Genomic DNA, 20,192 nt, shown 5'->3' on the forward strand with positions numbered 1-20,192 from the left:
ACGTGACTGAGGTTAGGTTAGGCCAAGTGAACACGTATTCCATGTGTCGATGGGGCTGATGTAGACTGCATCCGACGTGACTGAGGTTAGGTTAGCTCAAGTGAATACGTATTCCATGTGTCAATGCGGCTGATGTAGACTGTGCATCCGACGTGACTGAGGTTAGGTTAGGCCAAGTCAATACGTATTCCATGTGTCGATGGGGCTGATGTAGACTGTGCATCCGACGTGACTGAGGTTAGGTTAGGCCAAGTGAATACGTATTCCATGTGTTGATGGGGCTGACGTAGACTGTGCATCTGGAGTCACTGAGGTTAGGATAGGCCAGGATAATACGTGCTATTCCACATGTTGTGGAATGGTCAATGTAGAGTAGGTATACAGTTAGAGTATGCATTAAATAGGAATGAGTATATGTGTTGCCGAAGAGGGTCGTTGTAGTTGAAACGTATTTACAAATATATACATGCAGGTCCATGGAAAGCTTTAAGAGCCCTGTTGAGGACTGTAGAGACTCTTGATGTCGTTTAGCAGCCTTTCGAAAGGCTGCTCATTTTTGTTGCTACAGTCAGTCCTCCAAAGGTACTCACTGAGGTGGTGTGCCATGTTTTCACTTGTCACACCACCTCTGGCCAACCTATGCCGTAGTGGTCTCCACTGAGATTCAATGTGGTTGGTGGTCACGCCGGTGTCTGGGTCAACAAAGTTGTACGTGTGATTGACCGTCATGTGCTGGAAACCTTCTGCTGACAGACCGGCGTACCCCTTCCAGCAGTCAGTGTAAAGGGTTGTGCCCTTTTCAACGTGCTTGTCAATGAGGGCAAGGAGTGTCTCCTTGTCTCTTTTGTTCTGCGGGCATATTTCCAGGCACAGTTGTTTAGTGTCAACGTCAATCAGCCCCAGTATCCATGTCCCTTCGACGATACGGCCACGTTGGTATTTTCGACGACCAATTTTACATTCGTCGATTTCCACAACGTGGCCAGGACCGCCGATTTTCTGAGTTTGTGCATTGGCCAGCGAGTCCGTGCAGACTTCTCGGCAGTACGAGTACCAGTCTGCAACGGTAGCTGACGATACACTTACCTCCGGAATTATGGAGGCCTCGTCGAGGGCCTGCTGAAAAGTCATTTTTTTGGCGAAACAGTACGTAAGAATCAGGACTTGTTCTGGTGCGAGTCTCACGTTCTCGAACCATGTTCCCACAGTAACAGACTGTGAGAACTGGGCATGGCCGTGCCGACATCGGAATTGTCCGAATGTACGCTGCGACGGCTTCACGCTTAGTTCACGTCCGCAGCGGGGGCAGTTCATGTTGTTGGGTAGGAGATCTTTGGAGTGAATCCACGATACAGTTGTGTCGGTGTCCGTGAGCACACGGCCTAGCATGAACAGGTTCATTTTTCCACTCATTTCGCAAGTTCGCGTTTCAAAACGGCCGCTTATGTGTCGTCTGCTATGTTGTTTCGTATATTTTTAGCTTTTTTGTCTGCCAAATGTTTGTGTTGTCTGCCGTGCGTTTATTAATTGCGCTCGTAATACACAAAAAAAGGCTGTAAAGTATTAGGATTTCGTTTTGCATTTCTATGAATTTTCGTGTTCGTTGTTGGTGCCGCTGAAGTAGTCGGATGGTGGTAGAATATAGATAGCCGTAGTGCTCAGTTTCGAAAAAGTCATTTTCGTAAAACATATTTTAAAAGGTGCATATTTTTAACTAACTTTGGTTCGTAAATTCGGAGATTGTCTTAAAGTTGCTAGGAAGATAGCGCATTTTTGGCTTTTCTTGTTTTTTCAGTTCGAAAAGGCCGCGGCATCGTTGCTAAAGTATATCCACCTTCTGGATGCGAAAAAGTGGATTATGATGAGGAATGTGTTTTTGGCAAGCGGATTACACAGATTGAAATATTCCTTAGAATAGCAGCATTTAGAACTGCAGCTTTCTTTTGTTGTTTTCTTCTTCTTCCTTGTTTCATCAACGCTCCAACGGAACGAATAAAAAAATATATCAAAGCTGCCATTTTGATCAAACGGTGTTCGATCAAATGGCTCTCGACCTAACGACGTTCGATCAAATGTCGTGGAACCCTTACAAAAGGAAAATGACACACACAGTACAATTATTTTCTTCCGTAACTACTTAAGAAAACAAAAAATAACACACAGTACAATTACTTCAAGTGATTCATTTCCTCAGTGTGGGGAGTAGAACAAGCAGCATTTCTCTCCTTTTTGCGTGCTTCTGTACTTACAAAAACGAAACACACTCGGGTCAGCTTCTAGGGGCGTTTATGTTTATTCGCTCGGAGCAGAGCCCGAGCTGAGCGGAAGTGCGTCACCGAACCGGAAATCGATCGGTCGGGTGTAAAGCGAGGAGAAAATTAAATTCCATACGCGACCGAGCGACAACGGCTTTGCGCTTGCGCAGTATCTATTGCTGTGTCGTCTGCTTCCGTTGGTGTTCGTCGTAGGGCACCGTTTATGCCTTAGTGGCTTGAAGGTTTCGCTTCTGTCAGTTTTTCTGATTTTGTGTTCCTTCTTTTTTCTTTTTGTACATCATTTCATGTTTCATTCCATGTTGCACGTAGTGTGTGGAAGACGACGACGACCGATTTGCTTGCCGTTCACGCGGGGCCACTCGCGCGTTCGTCCATCACGACGCTGGCTGCAAACTCTGCATCAAAGCCTGTGTTACATAAAGTTTCTCGACATCTGTCAGAGAGTTTTGCATTTTCAAGCACTAATTCTACAACTGGTTCGTGTGGTACGGCGGTCTAGATTGTCTGGATGAAAGCAATCTCAAAATTTCAAAATAGCCGCCATCTTCTAGCTCAGGAATTGTGGGAAGGATCTGCGAGCTCGCCCTCCAAGCTCCGAGCGAAGCGAGCTGCCTCGGAGGTGACTCTGAGCGAATATCCAAACACAAAGCGGGCGGATCTGAGCCAATTCTCATACGCTCTCGAGCCAGATCTGTGACGACATATCCGCTCCGAGCGCCTCCGGGCGATTAAACATAAACGCCCTAGGTCGTAGTTCTACCGGAAGAAGCAGACGACAGCGGCTCACATATCCCGAGGCGAGCGCTACTGGTGCGCCATCTGTTAGTCAAGAGCAGAGGCCGCAGCGCTCCGCCTTCCGAGTCCTCCTATTGGCGAGCATTTGGAGGCGGAGCGTCCCTCGCTTTTGGTCAGCAAAGTCAAGGATAGTCGCTCTTTCAGTTAAGTGCCGACATTTCAGCTGTTTGAGCCTAGTGCCCTCGCCCTTGACACGTATACAGGGTGTCCCAGAAAACGTGTCATTGAATTATAATAAAAAAACTACACCACCTAGAGTCATGCGGTCAATGGCATTTGTTCTTACTGGGTTTTTGCCACCTCCTCGTGTGGATGTCGTGTAACGTAAATTTAATTATGTAAATTTTTGCGGGCTTAAGTCGGAAATTTGCCTAGTAAAGGTCACTTTTTTACCCCACCAATGTGAAGAGCGTGTCTAATTTAGTCAAATTAATGATAATTTACAGGAATATTCAGAAGCGATCCCATCGGAAAAAATAGCCGAACATCATGCTCTACGGAGGTCGCACAGAATAGCGCACGATGAATTTTTCAGCGCAATCTTTGTCAGTCCGACGAAAGGAGGTTGGAAACCCAGCCCTCCCCGACATCGCAGAAAGAGATAAAACAGGCACGGCTTATCACGTCCGACTTTCGCTGGGATAATGCTTTCCCACTCCCAATTTTAGGAACTGTTACTTTTTCTACTATCACTCTGTGGGCTGGCTTCGGAACCTCCTTTCGTCGCACTGCGAGCGATTGCGCTCAAAAAGTCATCGCGCGCTATGGTCCCGTGCTCCGAAAAGCATGATATTCGGCTATTTTTTCCGATGGGATAGCTCGTGAGTATCACTGTGAATTATCATGATTTGAGTGAATTCGGCACGCTCTTCATATTGGTAGGGTAAAAAAGTGACCTTTACTTGGCAAATTTCCGAGTTCAGTTCGCAAATATTCACATAATTAAACTTGGAGTACATGACATTCACATTTGGAGGTGGCAAAAACCTAATAAGAACAAATGCTGTTGACCGCATGATTCTAGGTGGCGTAGTTTTTTTATTACAATTCAATGACACGTTTTCTGGGACACCCTGTATGTGTGGGCTCACATCCTCTGTGGAGCTTGCACAGCAGAGGACGCTCTGTCCAGGTGGCAATTTGGACAGTTCTTTCACGAAGAAGGCAGATTTCCGCCAGTAGACCGAAAACAGTTATTTGAAACAGTACCAGTTACTTCTCTTCTTTTTGAATTGCACAATATATGGCATGTTACGTGACTAATGGGGCTTCTTGCTTCTTTCCAGGCACCTCAACTGGTCATTTCAAGCTTCTGTATCACAATAGTATAAGGTGGCAATGAAGCAGGCGAGCTGGTGCCGTTAGTTTGTGTCCCTCGGTCTCATTACATAGTATTGGAAACCTAGTTGAACAACAAATGTATTAAACAACAAACAATTATCAGATAGGCCACCCACTCAATGCAATCAATGCAAACAAATCGGGTGACAAATGTGGGACAGCTTCCTAATATCGCAGTCGCACTTCACAACGCACTCGCTTTGTTGTCAGATCGCCAACACGTAAATATAACTGCAACTGACGTAAATATTATTGCAACACCAGACTACTACCAGACACTTTCCATTGGTGACGGTGATACAAACAATTCAACGTTGCGGTGAACCGCTAGAGGATACTTATATAACACGTCAGCAAAAATCTCATAGCCACGGAGATGGGTGCTTGGGTTCTTTCTTGCAAAGAACCGCCCAGCAGAAGACGATTTCATTCATTGAAAGAGTACAGCTCACATGCCATACCTGCTAGCGCAAGTGTAGCAAACTATTCATACACAAAAAGCTGTTCATTATCGCGTGTGATACGGACGCCTTCAACGAACGAAGAGAAACTTTAGCCTTGAGACGCGACCAGAGACCTTGTGAACTTGTAGGTACGACCAGCAGGCGCCAACAGGCGAGCATTACTTGGCGTTACGCAACACCAGTGACGTAAAGAGGGCCAAAAAGAAAGCCAAAAAAGAAAGCAGGAGAACGCGGGAGAGGAGGAATGCGGAAGAGAGACTTCAAGCGCGCGCTTCTCACAGAGTGGAACGATTTCGCCCGGAGAAATTTCTGGCACATTAGTTTCCCGGCGGGAAAAACAGTTTCCAGCAAAAAAATATATAGGGATTCGGGAAATTTCGTAGTCCTTTTAAGTCCCAACGTTTTGGGCACTGATCGCAGGTCTGCCGGGGACGCACTACCTGACCAAAGTGGGCCGATACAGACCAAAATCGTGCAGAAGAAACCTGTCCAAATCAGATCAAATATGGGAACTGCAGCGGCCATCTTCCAATCTATTCACGGTCCTGTCCACAGTGGAAACAAAGAGACGTCCTAGGGTGCTAAAGCAACTGAAAATATGACGTAAAAGAAGAAATGAATTTCCCAAAATAGGCGGTTATGCCGCGGTGGTGCGTAGGGGAGAGGCGTTACAGACGAAATCCGTAGAGTCCCAGACTACTGGGTCTTAGCTCCATGCTCACCAAACACAAGAAAAGCCTGCGGAGAGTTCCCCTCCATAGGCTCCGGCTACTCAAATGGGCAGCCACAGCCTCTGCTGAGGGTGATGGCGAACTTGTAGTCTGGGATCAACTCCCTGGGAGTTCATCCGAGGCAGGCACACACATCATGGAGCTCGACGATAATGTGACGGCATAGCGCAGAAATGATCGTCAAGTCTCCCCAGTACTTCTAACACACGCGCTCCTTCCGACATGAAGAAGCAAAAGGAGAAACAAGAATCCCTAGGTAGGGGCAAGTCCCAAGACAAACAGAGATCACTTCCACCAAGTGCTGTGCCTCTTTAGTACACACACTGGCCGGGCTTTCTTTGTTCCTGTTAATCCCCACATTCATTATGGGATAAGTAATCCTTCAATGGAACTGTCGAGGCCTCCACACGAACGAAGATGATATCCACGATCAACTCGAAAAGTGCAGGGCCCGCCTGCTTCTCCTTACAAGAAACATACCAACACGAAAAAAAGTAACAATCCTTTCCGCGGACATAATGTTTGTAAAAAGGACCATACAGGTGGCACTCGTGCATTTGGAGGCCCGGCTGTGGTTCTCCCTTAGGCTATAGATGCAACACATCTTCCAGTCGTCACAGACTTGGAGCCAGTTGCTGTTCAGGTCGGCCTTGAAGTTGTCTTGGCAGTATGTTCATTATACTTGCCACCATCATCATTAATAGAACAAAGAGGGCTTGAAAAGCTCTGCGATCAACTTCCTCAGCCCTACATCACCTCAGGCGATTTTAACGCTCACAATCCCTTGTAGGGCAGCCCAAACCTATAAAATAGCCCTTGGAAAATGTTAGAGAGAGTTCTTCTCTCAAGACCACTATGTCTCGTAAATTCAGGGTTACCAACATACGTTAAATTCGTAAACACAAAAGTTTCTTTTCGTTAGACATTTCGCTGTGCAGTCCTGCACTTTTTCCACGCCTAGAGTGGACAGTTGAGCAAAACCCTCGTGGTAGTGACCACTCTCGTATCGTTATAAAATTTCTTGGTCCAACAAATTCTCTAAGGTCGCGACCTCCACGATGGAAACTTTCTGAGGGAGGCAGCAGCTTGTTTCAGAAAGAAGCCGGCCTTGTACCTTTACCTTTTCAGGATACCAGAATTGAAGAGGCCAATAATGTTATCATCAATGCCTCTCTAAAATTCGTACCACGAACATCTAGCCGTCTCCCCAGGCATGCCAAACCTTGGTGGACACGCTGGTAGTTGAAATGATCAGTTTTTTGCTACTTTTTTGTTCTCGCAAAGGATCATCATACCCTATTATCCATACCAGGATATATGCATGTATCTTCGGAAGCCTGTACTGACATAGTTGTTCTAATAGTCTCTACGCCTAGCTGAGAGAGAGTTCAAACAGAGAAGGAGTGCCAAGGCTGCCTTGATCAGCGACATAAATTTTCCGCATTGCTTTTTTTCTATGTTTGCACAACGAGGCTGCTCCACTATATCGTCGCAAGAGCTGTAAGTCCAGTTGCTACGTTGGTCATCATGAGGCACGTGTGGCTGCTATTCATCGGAAGCTGTATTCTTACTTGTGAAGCCGGCGATGGTCCGAAGGTAATCCTGAAGAGGATCATGGCGTTTAACCCAGCGACTTTTACGCCAACATGCAAGAAGGGTACTTATTTTAAATTCAGTTTCGCACGGATGTCTGTGAACTTAGGTTTCATGAATGACAGCTCATGAATAGGCTCAAGCAGTTGAGATGGGGACTCATATCCTACGTTTCATTAACTGCCGTGCATTAAATGGTCAAAGTATGCATCTGGGTAGTGTTGGGCATAAGCTGTCTTGTTTGGCAACCGTTTCGTTAACCAATACTATCGTTAAGGAGCCTTTTTGTAGCACATTCATAGCTTTTTTTCGTACCAATGGTTTACTGTAGCAAACTAAATTGGGATCCGGAAAAATCGTCCCCGGAAAAAACGTCCCACGGAGAAAATGTCCCCCGGAAAAAGCGTCCCCGGTGGGAACCTAGGTTAGAACCGGGTCCTAGGTTAGTTTTCAGAGGTTAGGTTAGTTTATGCTTGTTTTTGACAGTTCACCATGCGGTTGAGGGGGCTACCCACAGCTGGGCGCTGGGGCTACGCTACACTATAGCCCCGTTTGACGAATACTATTTTTCTTGATACTTTTCTTGCGGGGACGATTTCTCCGGGGAACGTTTTTTCCGGGGAACGTTTTTTCGTACACCCAACTAAATCAATAAATGAAATGAAATAAGCCCAGAAGTAGAGTTGAACGGTGCCTTCTCGTGACGACGATAGATTCATACAACGACGACAGATCGCGTCACGGCGTGGGAGGATTTATGTTGACGATTTTCCGGGAAAAACTGGCCCGGAGAAAATGGTCCCGTGCAGGGCCGGCGACAGAAATTACGGGCCCCGAGGATTACTGCGGACGATTGCAGCTTTCACTCTTAAAAATGAACTTCACCGCATATAGCACGCTCTTCACCAACCATAATCTGGAATGGTATCGTTATCTGGCCTGATCGTTATCGTTATCTGCCTGTATCGCACAGAATCCACCTGGGATATTCGGACGGCAAAAAAGTAAAAAATGCCGTTTCGCTACTGAATAACGTTACTAAAATAGCTAAGTAAGGATAATGTCAAGGATATTCTCTCGCCGCACAACGCACAATTGGGGAAGCGTCAACAAAGCAATCTGTTTGCAGGCGCTTGTTACAGTGTCATTGAAAAAAAAAAATTGCGAAACTCCTGGGTAAAGATGGTACTCTAGAACCGCAGCAGAGAGTATTACCACAATGAAGGAGTGGAATCAGCATATGCCTTCATGAACGCGTGCAGAAATCCATCTAATTCGGTAATAAATCAGAGTGACTTTGAGCGCATGAGGCTGGTCACAGGTGCAAGCGATTGTAGAGGGACTGGGTACAGTAATTGAAGGCGGAAGGCATTTGCTAGAAGGCAGAACATCTCGTTTCGAAGGCATATAGGGATGTTGGTGCGGTGCTTCTTTTGCATGATCAGAAAGAATGCAGAAATGAACGAAATTTCAGGGGGCTGTTACGTTTCAGACTGCATTGTGGACACAGCGTGGCCGAAAAACATCTTGCAACAGCAAGCGAGAGAAAGCTTTTCACTAGTAAAGCAATTCAAAATGAAATCAATCAATGTTGTGGAGACGAAAGTAGATATATTATTGTCGGTCGTATTCGAAATATAGTGTGTGCTTGTCATTGGCCGCTTCAAGTGATGTGCCGCTGCGATCGGGCAAGTCGTTTGAGGACACCGACGACAGGCCATCTTTGAGGAGGACAGCAGAATGGAAGAGTAAAGTGCGGTTTCTGTCAAGGTAACGAGATATTTCGTTCCTGGATGAGAGATTTTTGCACTGTAATGCCCATGGAAGGACATATCGTTTGTTCAGGACTAACACAGTTTTTGCAACTTACAAATGACCTATACGTATCATCTCATACAACTGATTTCATGGTGTTTCATTTCTGAAAACTTGCGTGCCGATGGAATGATGCAGCGACGTAAGGTTGCTTGAAATATATAGACAACAACCGAGAGACTATGGGAAGTGTTGTACTTTGAGGCAGGCCCAAATGAGAGTAAAGTGAGATAATAGCTGGACTAGGTCCGGTACTGCAATATTAATAGTCCGGAAAAGAGGAAATTACGAAGACGAATATCAAGAAGGATAACAGTATTTTGTTGAGAATCAGAATACGCAGCCGTGTCTTGACGTTTGAACGAGTTCCCCTCAACGAGCTAGACTCCCGCCCCCCCCCCTCTCTCACAAAATTGATTGGTCCCTGGCCACATCCAGCACACCAACGCTCTGCTCTCGAGGCTCTCTTCACCTTTCTGGACACCACAGGACTTCGATCCTTATTGTGAAGGGGCTCATTCTTTCTTTCCCCGCATCACCACCAGCAATGGGGTAGAGTATCGCCCCTGGCGATGCGAAGCTCCCCAGCCACACTCTAGGAAAAAAAAGTGTAAAACGGGGAGTAATTGCAGGTTCTACTCCCTAGTCTACAATTACTCCCCATTTTAGTCCCCTAACCCGGCATTTAGTCCCGGCATTTACTCCTCAGGACTGCAAATCGTCACTAAACTTCGCGCACGGTCTCCTGAATGAGACAGTCTACATAAATATGTGCCCTTGGTCAATTCGAGCGGCATAAGGCTGTATAACTCAGACAACTCAGCAATATTCCAACCACACAAAGTAAGAAACAGTTAGCGCATCTTTCTCCGCAGATTGTGCCCTATGTATGGCGCAAGATTTTATATCACGCTATATATCACGGTTGACGGTTTGCTTCAAAGTATTTTCATGCATGTACACGAATTATGTACTTGGGACTCTTACAACTGCGCGGGAAATGCAGTTTACACTCTGTGACATTCATTTACTCCCCCTGCATTTACTCCCGAAAGGGACTATTTTTTGTGGCAAGGCATTTAGTCCCCAAAAGGAGTAAAAGCACTCCTTTTTTTCTTAGAGTGCATCATCGCTTAATAAAGTTGTCTTGTTTTTGACGTTACGTTTGAATCTACTATTTGGGAGTGTAATTGCCCTTCATGTTTCCGTGTTTTTCCACGCAGTGTTCCAGAAATGCGCTACCAAGGCTTTCGCCCTGATGAAACTGATATCAGTTATCGAAGAAAAGTGGGACCAGTTCGTGGTACGTTTACCTGACATACATAGAAATATCATCAGTACATAAGTTTCTACGCGGTGCACTCCGAGGAACCGTCTTTTGTTTTCTCTGCTCCTTGTGACAAAGAATCAGATTCTTAGCAATGTTTCCAACAGAGGAAGCAGCACCTCTACTATATTAGGTTCCATTTGACACATCTCAACAAGTTGGTTCCATCAATTTCATGCTCTTGGGACTCTGCTTACGACTGCAAGTTCTCCGCAGTAACCGGGGTTTCGATTTTTCACGAGAGCGTTTATCGCAGTTCATTATTTTCTGAGGACGCCGAGTTTTTGTGGGGATATTTTTTTACGTTTTGTCTTACCGCCCGAAATTTCGAGCAAGAGGGGCGTCTATGAAACGAAGCAAGGCACAACAGCAGTTTCGTTGAGACAACATCATTTATGTGTTCGCAATATTTCGTCAGACTTCACACGTTTACGGTTCGTTCCTGTTGAACTTGTCGTAACGCCCAGTGCCGTCCCAAGCAGTACAATGTACTGAAAGTCGAGTACAATAGGGGTGGATGGGTAGGTGGTAGACTTTGAACAGTCTCTTGAAACTAAAGAACATTGATAAGGCACATACCGTCCACCCCTATTGCACCAGACTTTCAGTACATTGTGCTGCTTGGGGTACCTCTAGAAACAAAACTTTCCCCGCCCTAACACCCTCTCTCTCTCTAATTTGGCGAAAGTGGGAGAGGGAGACGTACGCCTTTTTTTCTGATAAATAGCGCTTATCTCCTAGAACCGGGAGTGATGACACCACCGTCGTGTGCTGTTATGCAAGCGCTTGATGTGGTGACGCTTCCTCTTATAGGGTGTGGCTTACAATCCACTGAGATGACACTGACAATTGTCCAGTTCTTGGCCGTTTCTCGGTTACCGAAGCTTACGTCTTTTTCGGTTCAATTCGAACACATCCACATTTTACCGGGCTCAATAGAGAGTTTTAGCAGACCGTTGATAACGTGGCTAGCGTCGAACCGTATCAACCGGAACCAATCAGAGGATAAGATTCTGAGTCAAGCACGAGTGCGATTGGTTCCGATAGAGACGATAGCTTTATCAACGGTATACTAATAGCGTCCTCGATAAACTTGCTCCGGAATTGCCCCGAAACCACAGTGGTGCGTGGCGCTCTACACTGGCGGTGCCCTGGGCGGAGGCATTATCGAACATGAAACTGCACTGCACTGGTGGATCTGATGGATACTAGTATGCGCTACCTAGAGATCCGTGCTCGTTGTGGCTCGTAGGCTGCGCGACCCGTAGCGCGCGGCACCTGGCGAGCGGCACCGATCGAATGCCATGCTGACGATGACTGTCTGCTGCTACTTGCCCGGCTACACCTGGCTACTTGCCGCTTCCGCCTTCCTCCGTGCTTCCGGCAATCGCGATGCTTCTTGGGATTGCACTCTGGCGCTCGGTCGATTTTCTTGGTGTGGGTTCGGGGCAACTCAGTGCTGCACTGAACGGGTGCACTCCTTTTAATCGAGGACGTTCAGTGCGCACCAGTGCAGTTTATCGAGGATGGCAAGCCGCACCAGGTCGCACCGGGGCGCACCGGTGCAGTTTATCGAGGACGCTATAAAACTCACTAATGTCTTTCGTATTATTGCAGAGGACCCTGTCTGCATTCAACCGAACCTATTTCCTTTGCGCAGGAAATCAAGTGCATTACTGAGCTGCTGGATAATGGATTCCCGGACTATACTAGGGAGTGTTCAATGAACAGCATGTACGGAGATGTGAGTGTGACCAAATCACGATGTGATTATGGAACCCTGTTGGCTTCCACTGCGAGGGGGGGGGGGATATGTTTATTAAGAAAAAGAAAGGAAAGGTCAGCCAGACGAAGGTCGGCTTGCTATTCCAAACAAAAAAAGGCAAAAGAAGGGGAAGGGGAAGGAAATAAAAGGGGAAGGAAAGAAAAATAAGAAAATGAAAGGGAAGAAAAGAAGAAGAAAAGAGGAATAAGGAAAGGGAAGAAAAGAAGAGGAAAGGAAAGGAAAGGAGAAGAGAAGGAAAAGAAGAAAAGAAAGGAAAAGGAAAGGAGATGAAGAAATGAAAAGGAAAGAAAAAGAAGAAAAGGAAAGGAAAAAAAAAGGGTTAAGAACAAAGGAGTTAATGCGAGAAAGCTTGCTTTTGGAACGATCAATATTTCAGCAACAGCAAGGAGTGAAAAAAAGAAAAGAGAAACGCCGACTCAGAACCAGTAAGCTCTGAACAACAGAAAAGTATAGTATATGTGTGGAAACGTGGTTACTGAAAGGGATATAAGCCTCGACTGGTTATTTATGTTGTTATGTGATAATGTTCCCCACATAGGTGCAAGGCGTTTCACAAAGGTCCCCCGACTGAATGATTCGTTAAACAGGTGCCGCTTCCGAAAATCTTTTCAGCGAGCATCCCTAATACCCCTGTCACAGAGGCAGTCTTCAATTATCATTGAAACCAATCGCAATTGAACATGCGCTTAGCGCCACCAGGCGGGTAACTTGTCAGCGTCTCAAACAGCGTTGCATCCAATGCTGCTTGACAGGTTGACAGGTTACCCACTTGGTGGCGCCAAGCGCATTTTCAATTGCCATTGGTTTTAATGATAATTGAAGACTCCCCGTGTGACAGGGGTATAAGACATAGGTCAGGAACTTAGCAGTGAGCCGCTGATTTGCATACATGGCGATTAATTAAAGGAAACTCCCAACTTTTAAATTTTACTTCGGACGTTTTCGGAACCTCTGCTTTATAGGTCGCAACCTCTAGCAAAAATGTTTCAGAGAAAAAATACCCGTCGACACTTAAGGTTTTCTTTAGTGTACTTAGTTGGTTTCGGCTTACATATATCTGTTGCGCTGAGCAGCGTACCACTGCGCTCTTTCGCACGGCTATCCCGCTGCTAATTATGTGTTCATTCGCCTGGTTCACATACGGGGGTGACTGAGGATAATGAACAGGCTCATGACGTGCCTTTATCGTGATAACAAATGGACGGAAGCGTTTCTTCCGTCTGTTCCTTATCTTCGTTTACCCCTTCACTCTTAAAAATGAACTTCACCACATAGCACGCTCCTAGCGAACATCACCCCGAATGACAACGTTTTCGCCCCTGATTTGTTGAAAACGGAAGCAGGAATCTGTTTTGTGCCGTGCATAATGGCACAAAAATTGGCTCCTCCTCCCGTTTTCAACAAATCAGGGGCGAGAACGTTGTCATTCGGGATGATGGTTGGCTAGGAGCGTGCTATGTGGTGAAGTTCATTTCTAAGAGTGTTCATGCGTTCCACGCGGATGGACACGTAATTTGCAGGTGGTCAGCCGAGCGAAATAGCGCCTTCATACACTGCTCCGCGCAAGAGATATGTAAACCGAAACTAATTAATTACTCCAAAATCATTAAGTGTCGACACGCCTTTTTTTTTTTAGAACATCTTATAGTTTTCGTGAAGGTTGTAAGGTCTGTAGAACACAGGTTCCGAAAACGTCCGAAGTAAAATTTAAAAGCTATGAGTTATATTTAATCAATGATCGTGTATGCGAATCACCGTCTCCCGATTATTTTCAATCCCGCGGCATCTACATTTAATATGAGTAATGTCACACATCGTCTACATCTACCCTATATGGGGACAGAAGGTGCGGCATCTACATTTAATATGAGTAATATCACGCATCCTCTACGCCTGCCCCATATGGGGACAAAAGGTGACCATTACTGTGCCGCATGCTTGACATTTACACACACTTCCATAGATTAATTATACACCTGCCGGATTAAAAGCGCTAAAAAACAAACGAGGACAACACACACGGAAAGGAGCACTAACAACACATTTATTTGACATGAGACGCACATACTATAAAAGAGCTCAAAAACTACAGGTACAAAAAGTACAGGTCCCTACAAAAGTTTACGGAACACGCGAGCGGTGTATTTTCTCCTCGGTACGACACCCTAGAGGCAAGCGGAAGCTAGCGAAATCAGGCCAGTTCACTGCCTCAGAGGGGTGGACGACCGCGCTCTTAGCGACACACAGCGGTAGTTTCGGTATGATTACTGTTGTATGTGCCCCCAAAGTGAGTTGGATTTTACTGTTTTGCTCGCCAACAACACGTGATTCAACGATTGTTGAGACAGGGAGCTCGCCGCTATCATCGTGATACCAAGGATTAATCATAGTGGCAACACTTTACGGTGTATTGCTTTTATTGGAAAGCCATGATATGTAGACAAGAGAAATAAAGGTATCTGGTAAACAGTTGCTTTATTATGGACGACGCGTGACGAGCTGATAAACAACTGACGCTGACATGATAATTGATTGATAAACGACTGACGTGAGTCACGAGTTGTTGACGAGCACAACAGTTAAATCCAACTCACTTCGCGGGCACATACAACAGTAATCATACCGAAACTACCGCTGTGTGTCGCTAAGAGCGCAGTCGTCCACCCCTCTGAGGCAGTGAACTGGCCTGATTTCGCCAGCTTCCGCTTGCCGCTAGGGTGTCGTACCGAGGAGAAAATACACCGCTCGCGTGCTCCGTAAACTTTTGTCGGGACCTGTACCAACAGGCCCAATTCCACATTTTGAATTATACACCAGTTGTGCTCTTCCGTCATCGTGATTGGGATAAACAAGTCCGCCAACTGTGCCATGCGTTCTCTCTCAAAATACGGCCGGTGTGAACCACTAAGTATGCAATTGAAATTCTCTCTAGGCGCTTGGAAAATAAAAAGTTGAGCTGAGCGCTAACCTAGAACCACGGCCCTACATGCAGCAGCTACAAATACTTTTTATCATCATTAAACTTATCCCTCCCTTAATATGTTGAAATAAATAAAACATTAGAAGACTCACCTGTAGCAACACTATAAGCCTGGGAAGCATCTGTGTCGGAACTTCATTTGACGACGATACAAAACATCTACGCTTTGCAGTATCCGTAAACCCGCATCAACGTCCTCGAGATTTTCAGTCGGATACACGTCCATTATGCCCACATCGGGCCACTTCACCAAAACAAAAATCCACTTGGAACGCGAAAAAAAAAAAAGAAGAAAAAACGAACTTATAAGAGAACTTGTAAACGGCGCCACGACGCTATCAAGTAAAAATGGCAAACAAACAGGCGAAGAAGGAACGGATTGGCTTGGATTGGCTTGAAAACTAGACAATGTTGCCCGCCGTAATTCGCTGTCACCAATAACGAGGAATGGGGCAGGAAAGGTGCGCTCTAAAAATGACAATATTGAAAAAAAAAAACGAAGAAAAAATACCAGGTGTTAGTAGAATTAATTGAAGCAGAAACGCGAGCTTTTCTTTTTTATAATGCAGTGCCAATAATTAAGCATGAAGTACGGGCCTTGCAGGAGTGCTCGCCGATCTGGCTTCGTCGTTAGGGGCGATGTTTATCCACGTCTTCGTTGCGCTTCTTCTTGCATAAGCCCTAATTTATCTATGTATTTTTTTTTTACTTAACTGCTGTGAAATCATCATGGAGGTAAGAAACTAAGGAGAGGGCTATAAGATCGGAGGGCCGTGGGACCCCTCTAGCGGTCGCTCCTGGCAATACCACGCCCATCTAGTTGCCCAGTCACGTGATCCCCACATGTTTCGGCGTTATGGCGGTCTGCGCGGAGACTTGGAAGTTTAGCAAACATCTTCAGGAAACCTCTTACCTTCAAGGAGTCCATTCGCACAATGCTTTGAAGGTTATGGGGTGTTTCAACATTCGCCGCGTGATAAATCACAGCAAAAGTTGAGCAAAACAGAAGAGAAGCCAGGCAATGTCACGATGACGTACGTACGTCTTCTAGCGATTTAGTGATCCATTGCTTCCACACTGAGATGATCTATCTTGTGTTTCAACGGGTGTGATAACTTCTAACTCCAAAGATGTTATGAAAGCGAAAACAAGTTATTCGGCCGCAGCTTGTCTCTGTATTCAGGTAAGGTACGCCGCGGACATGGAAGACGCCATGTTTTATGACGTCTTGCCGTGACGTTTATGGGTCACGTGTTTGGGCAACTAACCACAATGCCATGCGCGAGTCACAGCACGCTCGCTTGCATTGGGAGAGGCGCTTAGGGCATCTCCTTAGTTTCTTACCTCCATGGAAATCATGCAGGGCCCTACTGACTTAATCATACTCAGCCCATGCACGGGATCTATACGTTCGTGCTATCACGTGAAGCCCCCGGCCTTTTTCCATTTTCCTACTCTGGGAATGTGTAACCCCTTTATCGTGTAATCTATTACCGCAACACTAATCCACTTTACACTTCCACATACATTTTTGTGTTTCTTTCGGAACACCCTTTTTTGGTCGTTCTTTTGACTACCTGTTCACTCGTATTTTGCAAGTCCAAAGGCAGTCAATAGATCTCCTTTGGCGCGACCTCGTTAGACTTTCAGGAAAAAGAAAGGCCAAAGGTTGTTTACAGCGATTGTTTGCGCAATTGTCTATGGGAAATCAAAGTGAAAAGAACAGATAGAAAAACCACCGAATCTCTAAAAGATGTCAATAGACAGACAAATTTCATTTTCATAAGGGTCGACATCATAGGCAAAATGCCTTCACGGTTACCGTCTGGCAGCCTCCCAGGGCAGGGCAGGGCCATAGTTCAGCTACGGCCTTTTCTTAATGCCGTCGCCTTAGAGGCCGTATGTGTGCCCGTTCGACAGAGTTAGAATACCATAGTCAGACGGCAAACTGAAGTCCGTACACGTAACGGCCGTAACTTCACCAGGAGCCCAACCGTCATCTCGAATCACAGCGGTATCTGCCCTGATTTGTTGAAAACATAAGGCGTACCCCTTCTTTGTTGTAATAGACCTCCCCGTGTTATGTAAACATTGCAGCGATTGAAGCGTCACAGTGGTGGGCGTCGGTCGCACGTAGAACTATTCGCGTGTGCTGGCGTATATAGTCACGTGTGTTTGTTTTGCCCGCCATTAGGCAGATCACGTCACAATGACGTAGTTCTCGGAGAACTCATTGATGTACTGCATAACTGTCACAAAAAGGCGCACACCTCCCATTTTCGACAAATCAGGGCAGAGAACGATGTCATTCAAGATGATGGCTTGGCTACCGGCGAAGTTACGGCCGTTTGCCGTCTGTCTAGGTTATAACTCGAGTCTCATCGAGAAATCATCCCATCTGACAACTCCTGCAGCCTATTCAGATATTTCAAAGTCCGCACACCGCATATCTGCTCTGCTGCATCGCGGTGCTTAGCTACAAAAATAGCGCTGAACCCCCTCAACTCTCGCCTATTTTATTACAGGCTATCAGATGCTTCGGAAAACCAGAAATACTGGTGAGTGAGATTAGCTTTATTGTTTCTGTACATCCTGCTGAAACAAACGAGCTTTTTTTAAAGATAAACTCAGCAAAAAATAAAAAATCTGCGCATAACTAAGCAATGAATACATCGATCTTCTCTTTCAGGATCGCGTAGAAGCAGACAATGTTCCACTTGCTAACACTGCATTGGTACAGTATGACATTCTTTTACTTATATACGTCGAAACGCTATGTCTCTTTGGACAGAGCCAAATTTTTTTCCTGGAAATTATGGCGCCCTTGATGTCCCGTCAAGTGAGAAGCGATAAATGTACCTGTAACTGTTTTTTCTCATTGCGCAGGATATCTCTAAATTACTCCAAAATTGGGCTTCACCGCACGACACCCTGGAGGTCAACCATTGAACAGCATGATGATGTCTTTATCACCCCTGATTTGTGAAATGCGCGGAGTGTGCGCCCCTTTTTCTGAGGGGAGTACACCTCTCGCCTTCAACAAATCTGCTGGGGAGAAAACGGTATCACCAGTGCTCGACTATGGTAGGCCTATATATAGGAGCGTCTTGTGTCGTGAGGTAATGTTGTAAGAGCGTGCAATGCGGATGCAATATACTTGTTCCAGTAAGTAGGGCCCTCATTTCGCGAAACAATTGTGAAAGGAGATGAGTTGGCGGCCGGCGAAACAGGGGGCTTAATTGCTTCATCGTCGTTACGGTCGTTACAAGCTAACGAGTGGCGGGAAATTCAAAAAGGCGGTCGCGAAATTTAAAAAGATGGGCACGTGAAAAAACACGTGCACGGCGCTCTTCACGCGATACGTGGAGGCCGTGGTACACGTCACGCGCAATGTGTCACGTGCCCCCCTTTTTGAATTTCCCGCCACTCGTTAGCTTGTAACGACCGTAACGACGATGAAGCGATTAAGCCCCCAGGACTGTTAAAAAGCGTGAACCGCGTGGTCCGAAAAGCGCCCGAATTCTTTCCGAACCGAATTCGGGACCGAACTTTTTTTCGGAGAACAGAATTCTGGACCGAATGGACGTTTTTTCACAATGGCTTATGCGCATGCGTATGACCTTGAGGCGCCGGAGAGGATTATCTCCGTCTTCACTAGATGGCGCAGTATGGGGGCGAAAGAAGTGGAGACCAGTGGGGAGACCGCGCGAATGGTGCGAGTTTGTTGGCCCCACTCCGGACTGGTTTTGGTCATTTGTGCTATCCACGTGGGTTTGTTTTGACGCGCGCCGAGCATGGTTCGTTGGACAGCCGCTGGGATACGACACGTATGTGAAAAAGGTCCGATGGATCTTGCCAAGCCAGATTTCTCCTCCGAAATGGGAAGTGAGGCCAACGGAAAATGTAGAAGCATCCAATGGCTATTTAGCCGGAAGGAGAACAATAGCAACAATGACGTAGCAACCTGGTCGACTGTTGCCGCGTGCGCGACTTGTACCGTTATGGATACAGGGATTATCTTATTGAGCTGGATTCTTGAAAGGCGATGTTCCCCAAGGCCAGAAGTCTTCGGCCGAAATTCGGGGTGCATTTCGGTAGCATGCGGTGATGCACAGAAAAAGTTCGGTCCCGATTTTGGTTCGGACAGTTTGCGGGATTTTTTTTTCGTGCCGTGCGCTTCAGCCTGTAGCAGGAGGACGTTTCTCACACCCGCAACTCATCCTTCGAGATTGATATCTCACAAAATGAATCCAGTCCACAGCCTAAGCCAAATACTGTGCCCATTAACAGAAAAATTGCCACAAAAAGGCGTACGCCTCCCATTTTCAACAATTCAGGAAAGATATCGACATGTAATTCTTTTTTTTTTTATCACGGTTTGTTCATTATGAAGTTCGCTTTTGTTCTCATTCTGAAGTCCTCGTTTTCAGGAGTAGAATATTGGTGTATTGCTTCTGAAGGACTTGGCACAGGTAATACAGGAAACAAGATAGAGCAGACAAGACAGTTGCTACTTGCAGCTGAACTTTACTGACAGGTTTTTTCCTTTAATGACAAACTGTCTGCCACACCAACGTTTATGTACGAGGTTGTTTAATTTTACGCTGGAACTCCCATGTTCTGACACCACACAGTTTTTACACCTACGTTGTGCTCTTCATAGAGGTGACAATTTCTGCTACACCTACATGCCTCGATCGAGAAAGCCCCGTTGCTGTTTGACCCCACTCGTTCGAAGCTGGTCAAAAACGAGTCCAGCCTCTCAAGATTGTTAGCATAGGACGGCCCTAATACCCCTGCCACGCGTGCACTCTTCAATGATCATTAAACCCAATCGTCATTGAACAAGCACGTGGCGCCATCTACGGTGTAACGTGTCAACCTGTCAGGGAGCATTGGATCCAACGCTCATTGCTAAGTTGACACGTTACACGCTTGGTGGCGCCTCGTGCGTATTCAATGATGATTGGTTTCAATGATCATTGAAGAGTGCACGCGTGGCAGGGGCGGCAAGTCTCGCGGCAAGGCGGGCACGCGTGGCAAGTCTCAGCTTACAGGCCGGATGCAGAAAGCAGGCTTTCCAC

At 46.2% G+C, this 20,192-nt stretch overlaps 2 protein-coding genes across 2 annotated transcripts; one reads left to right on the forward strand and one right to left on the reverse strand.

Moving 5' to 3' along the window:
- Positions 1–486: 486 nt before the first annotated feature.
- Positions 487–1,413, reverse strand: LOC135400498 (uncharacterized). The gene has a single exon (XM_064632330.1). The coding sequence runs from the start codon at positions 1,411–1,413 to the stop codon at positions 487–489; it is 927 nt and encodes a 308-aa protein (XP_064488400.1).
- A 5,735-nt stretch (positions 1,414–7,148) lies between these two features.
- LOC135400499 (uncharacterized) lies at positions 7,149–18,057 on the forward strand. Its single transcript, XM_064632331.1, has 6 exons — positions 7,149–7,264; positions 10,239–10,318; positions 12,003–12,086; positions 17,634–17,666; positions 17,798–17,947; positions 17,995–18,057. Exons 1-6 carry the CDS (start codon positions 7,222–7,224, stop codon positions 18,055–18,057), a joined length of 453 nt encoding a protein of 150 aa, XP_064488401.1. The 5' UTR covers positions 7,149–7,221.
- The last annotated feature ends 2,135 nt before the right edge of the window (positions 18,058–20,192 follow it).

Source organism: Ornithodoros turicata, chromosome 7 (genome assembly GCF_037126465.1).
Source record: "Ornithodoros turicata isolate Travis chromosome 7, ASM3712646v1, whole genome shotgun sequence".
Classification (NCBI taxonomy): Eukaryota; Metazoa; Arthropoda; class Arachnida; order Ixodida; family Argasidae; genus Ornithodoros; species Ornithodoros turicata.

Bases quoted from the DNA above. Each gene is read 5' to 3' on its own strand.
- LOC135400498 (XM_064632330.1), bottom strand. From the start codon at position 1,413: ATGAGTGGAAAAATGAACCTGTTCATGCTAGGCCGTGTGCTCACGGAC.
- LOC135400499 (XM_064632331.1), top strand. From the start codon at position 7,222: ATGGCGTTTAACCCAGCGACTTTTACGCCAACATGCAAGAAGG. The intron at 12,087-17,633 runs GTGAGTGTGACC...ATTTTATTACAG, and splicing joins TGAACAGCATGTACGGAGAT to GCTATCAGATGCTTCGGAAA. The intron at 17,667-17,797 runs GTGAGTGAGATT...CTTCTCTTTCAG, and splicing joins TCGGAAAACCAGAAATACTG to GATCGCGTAGAAGCAGACAA.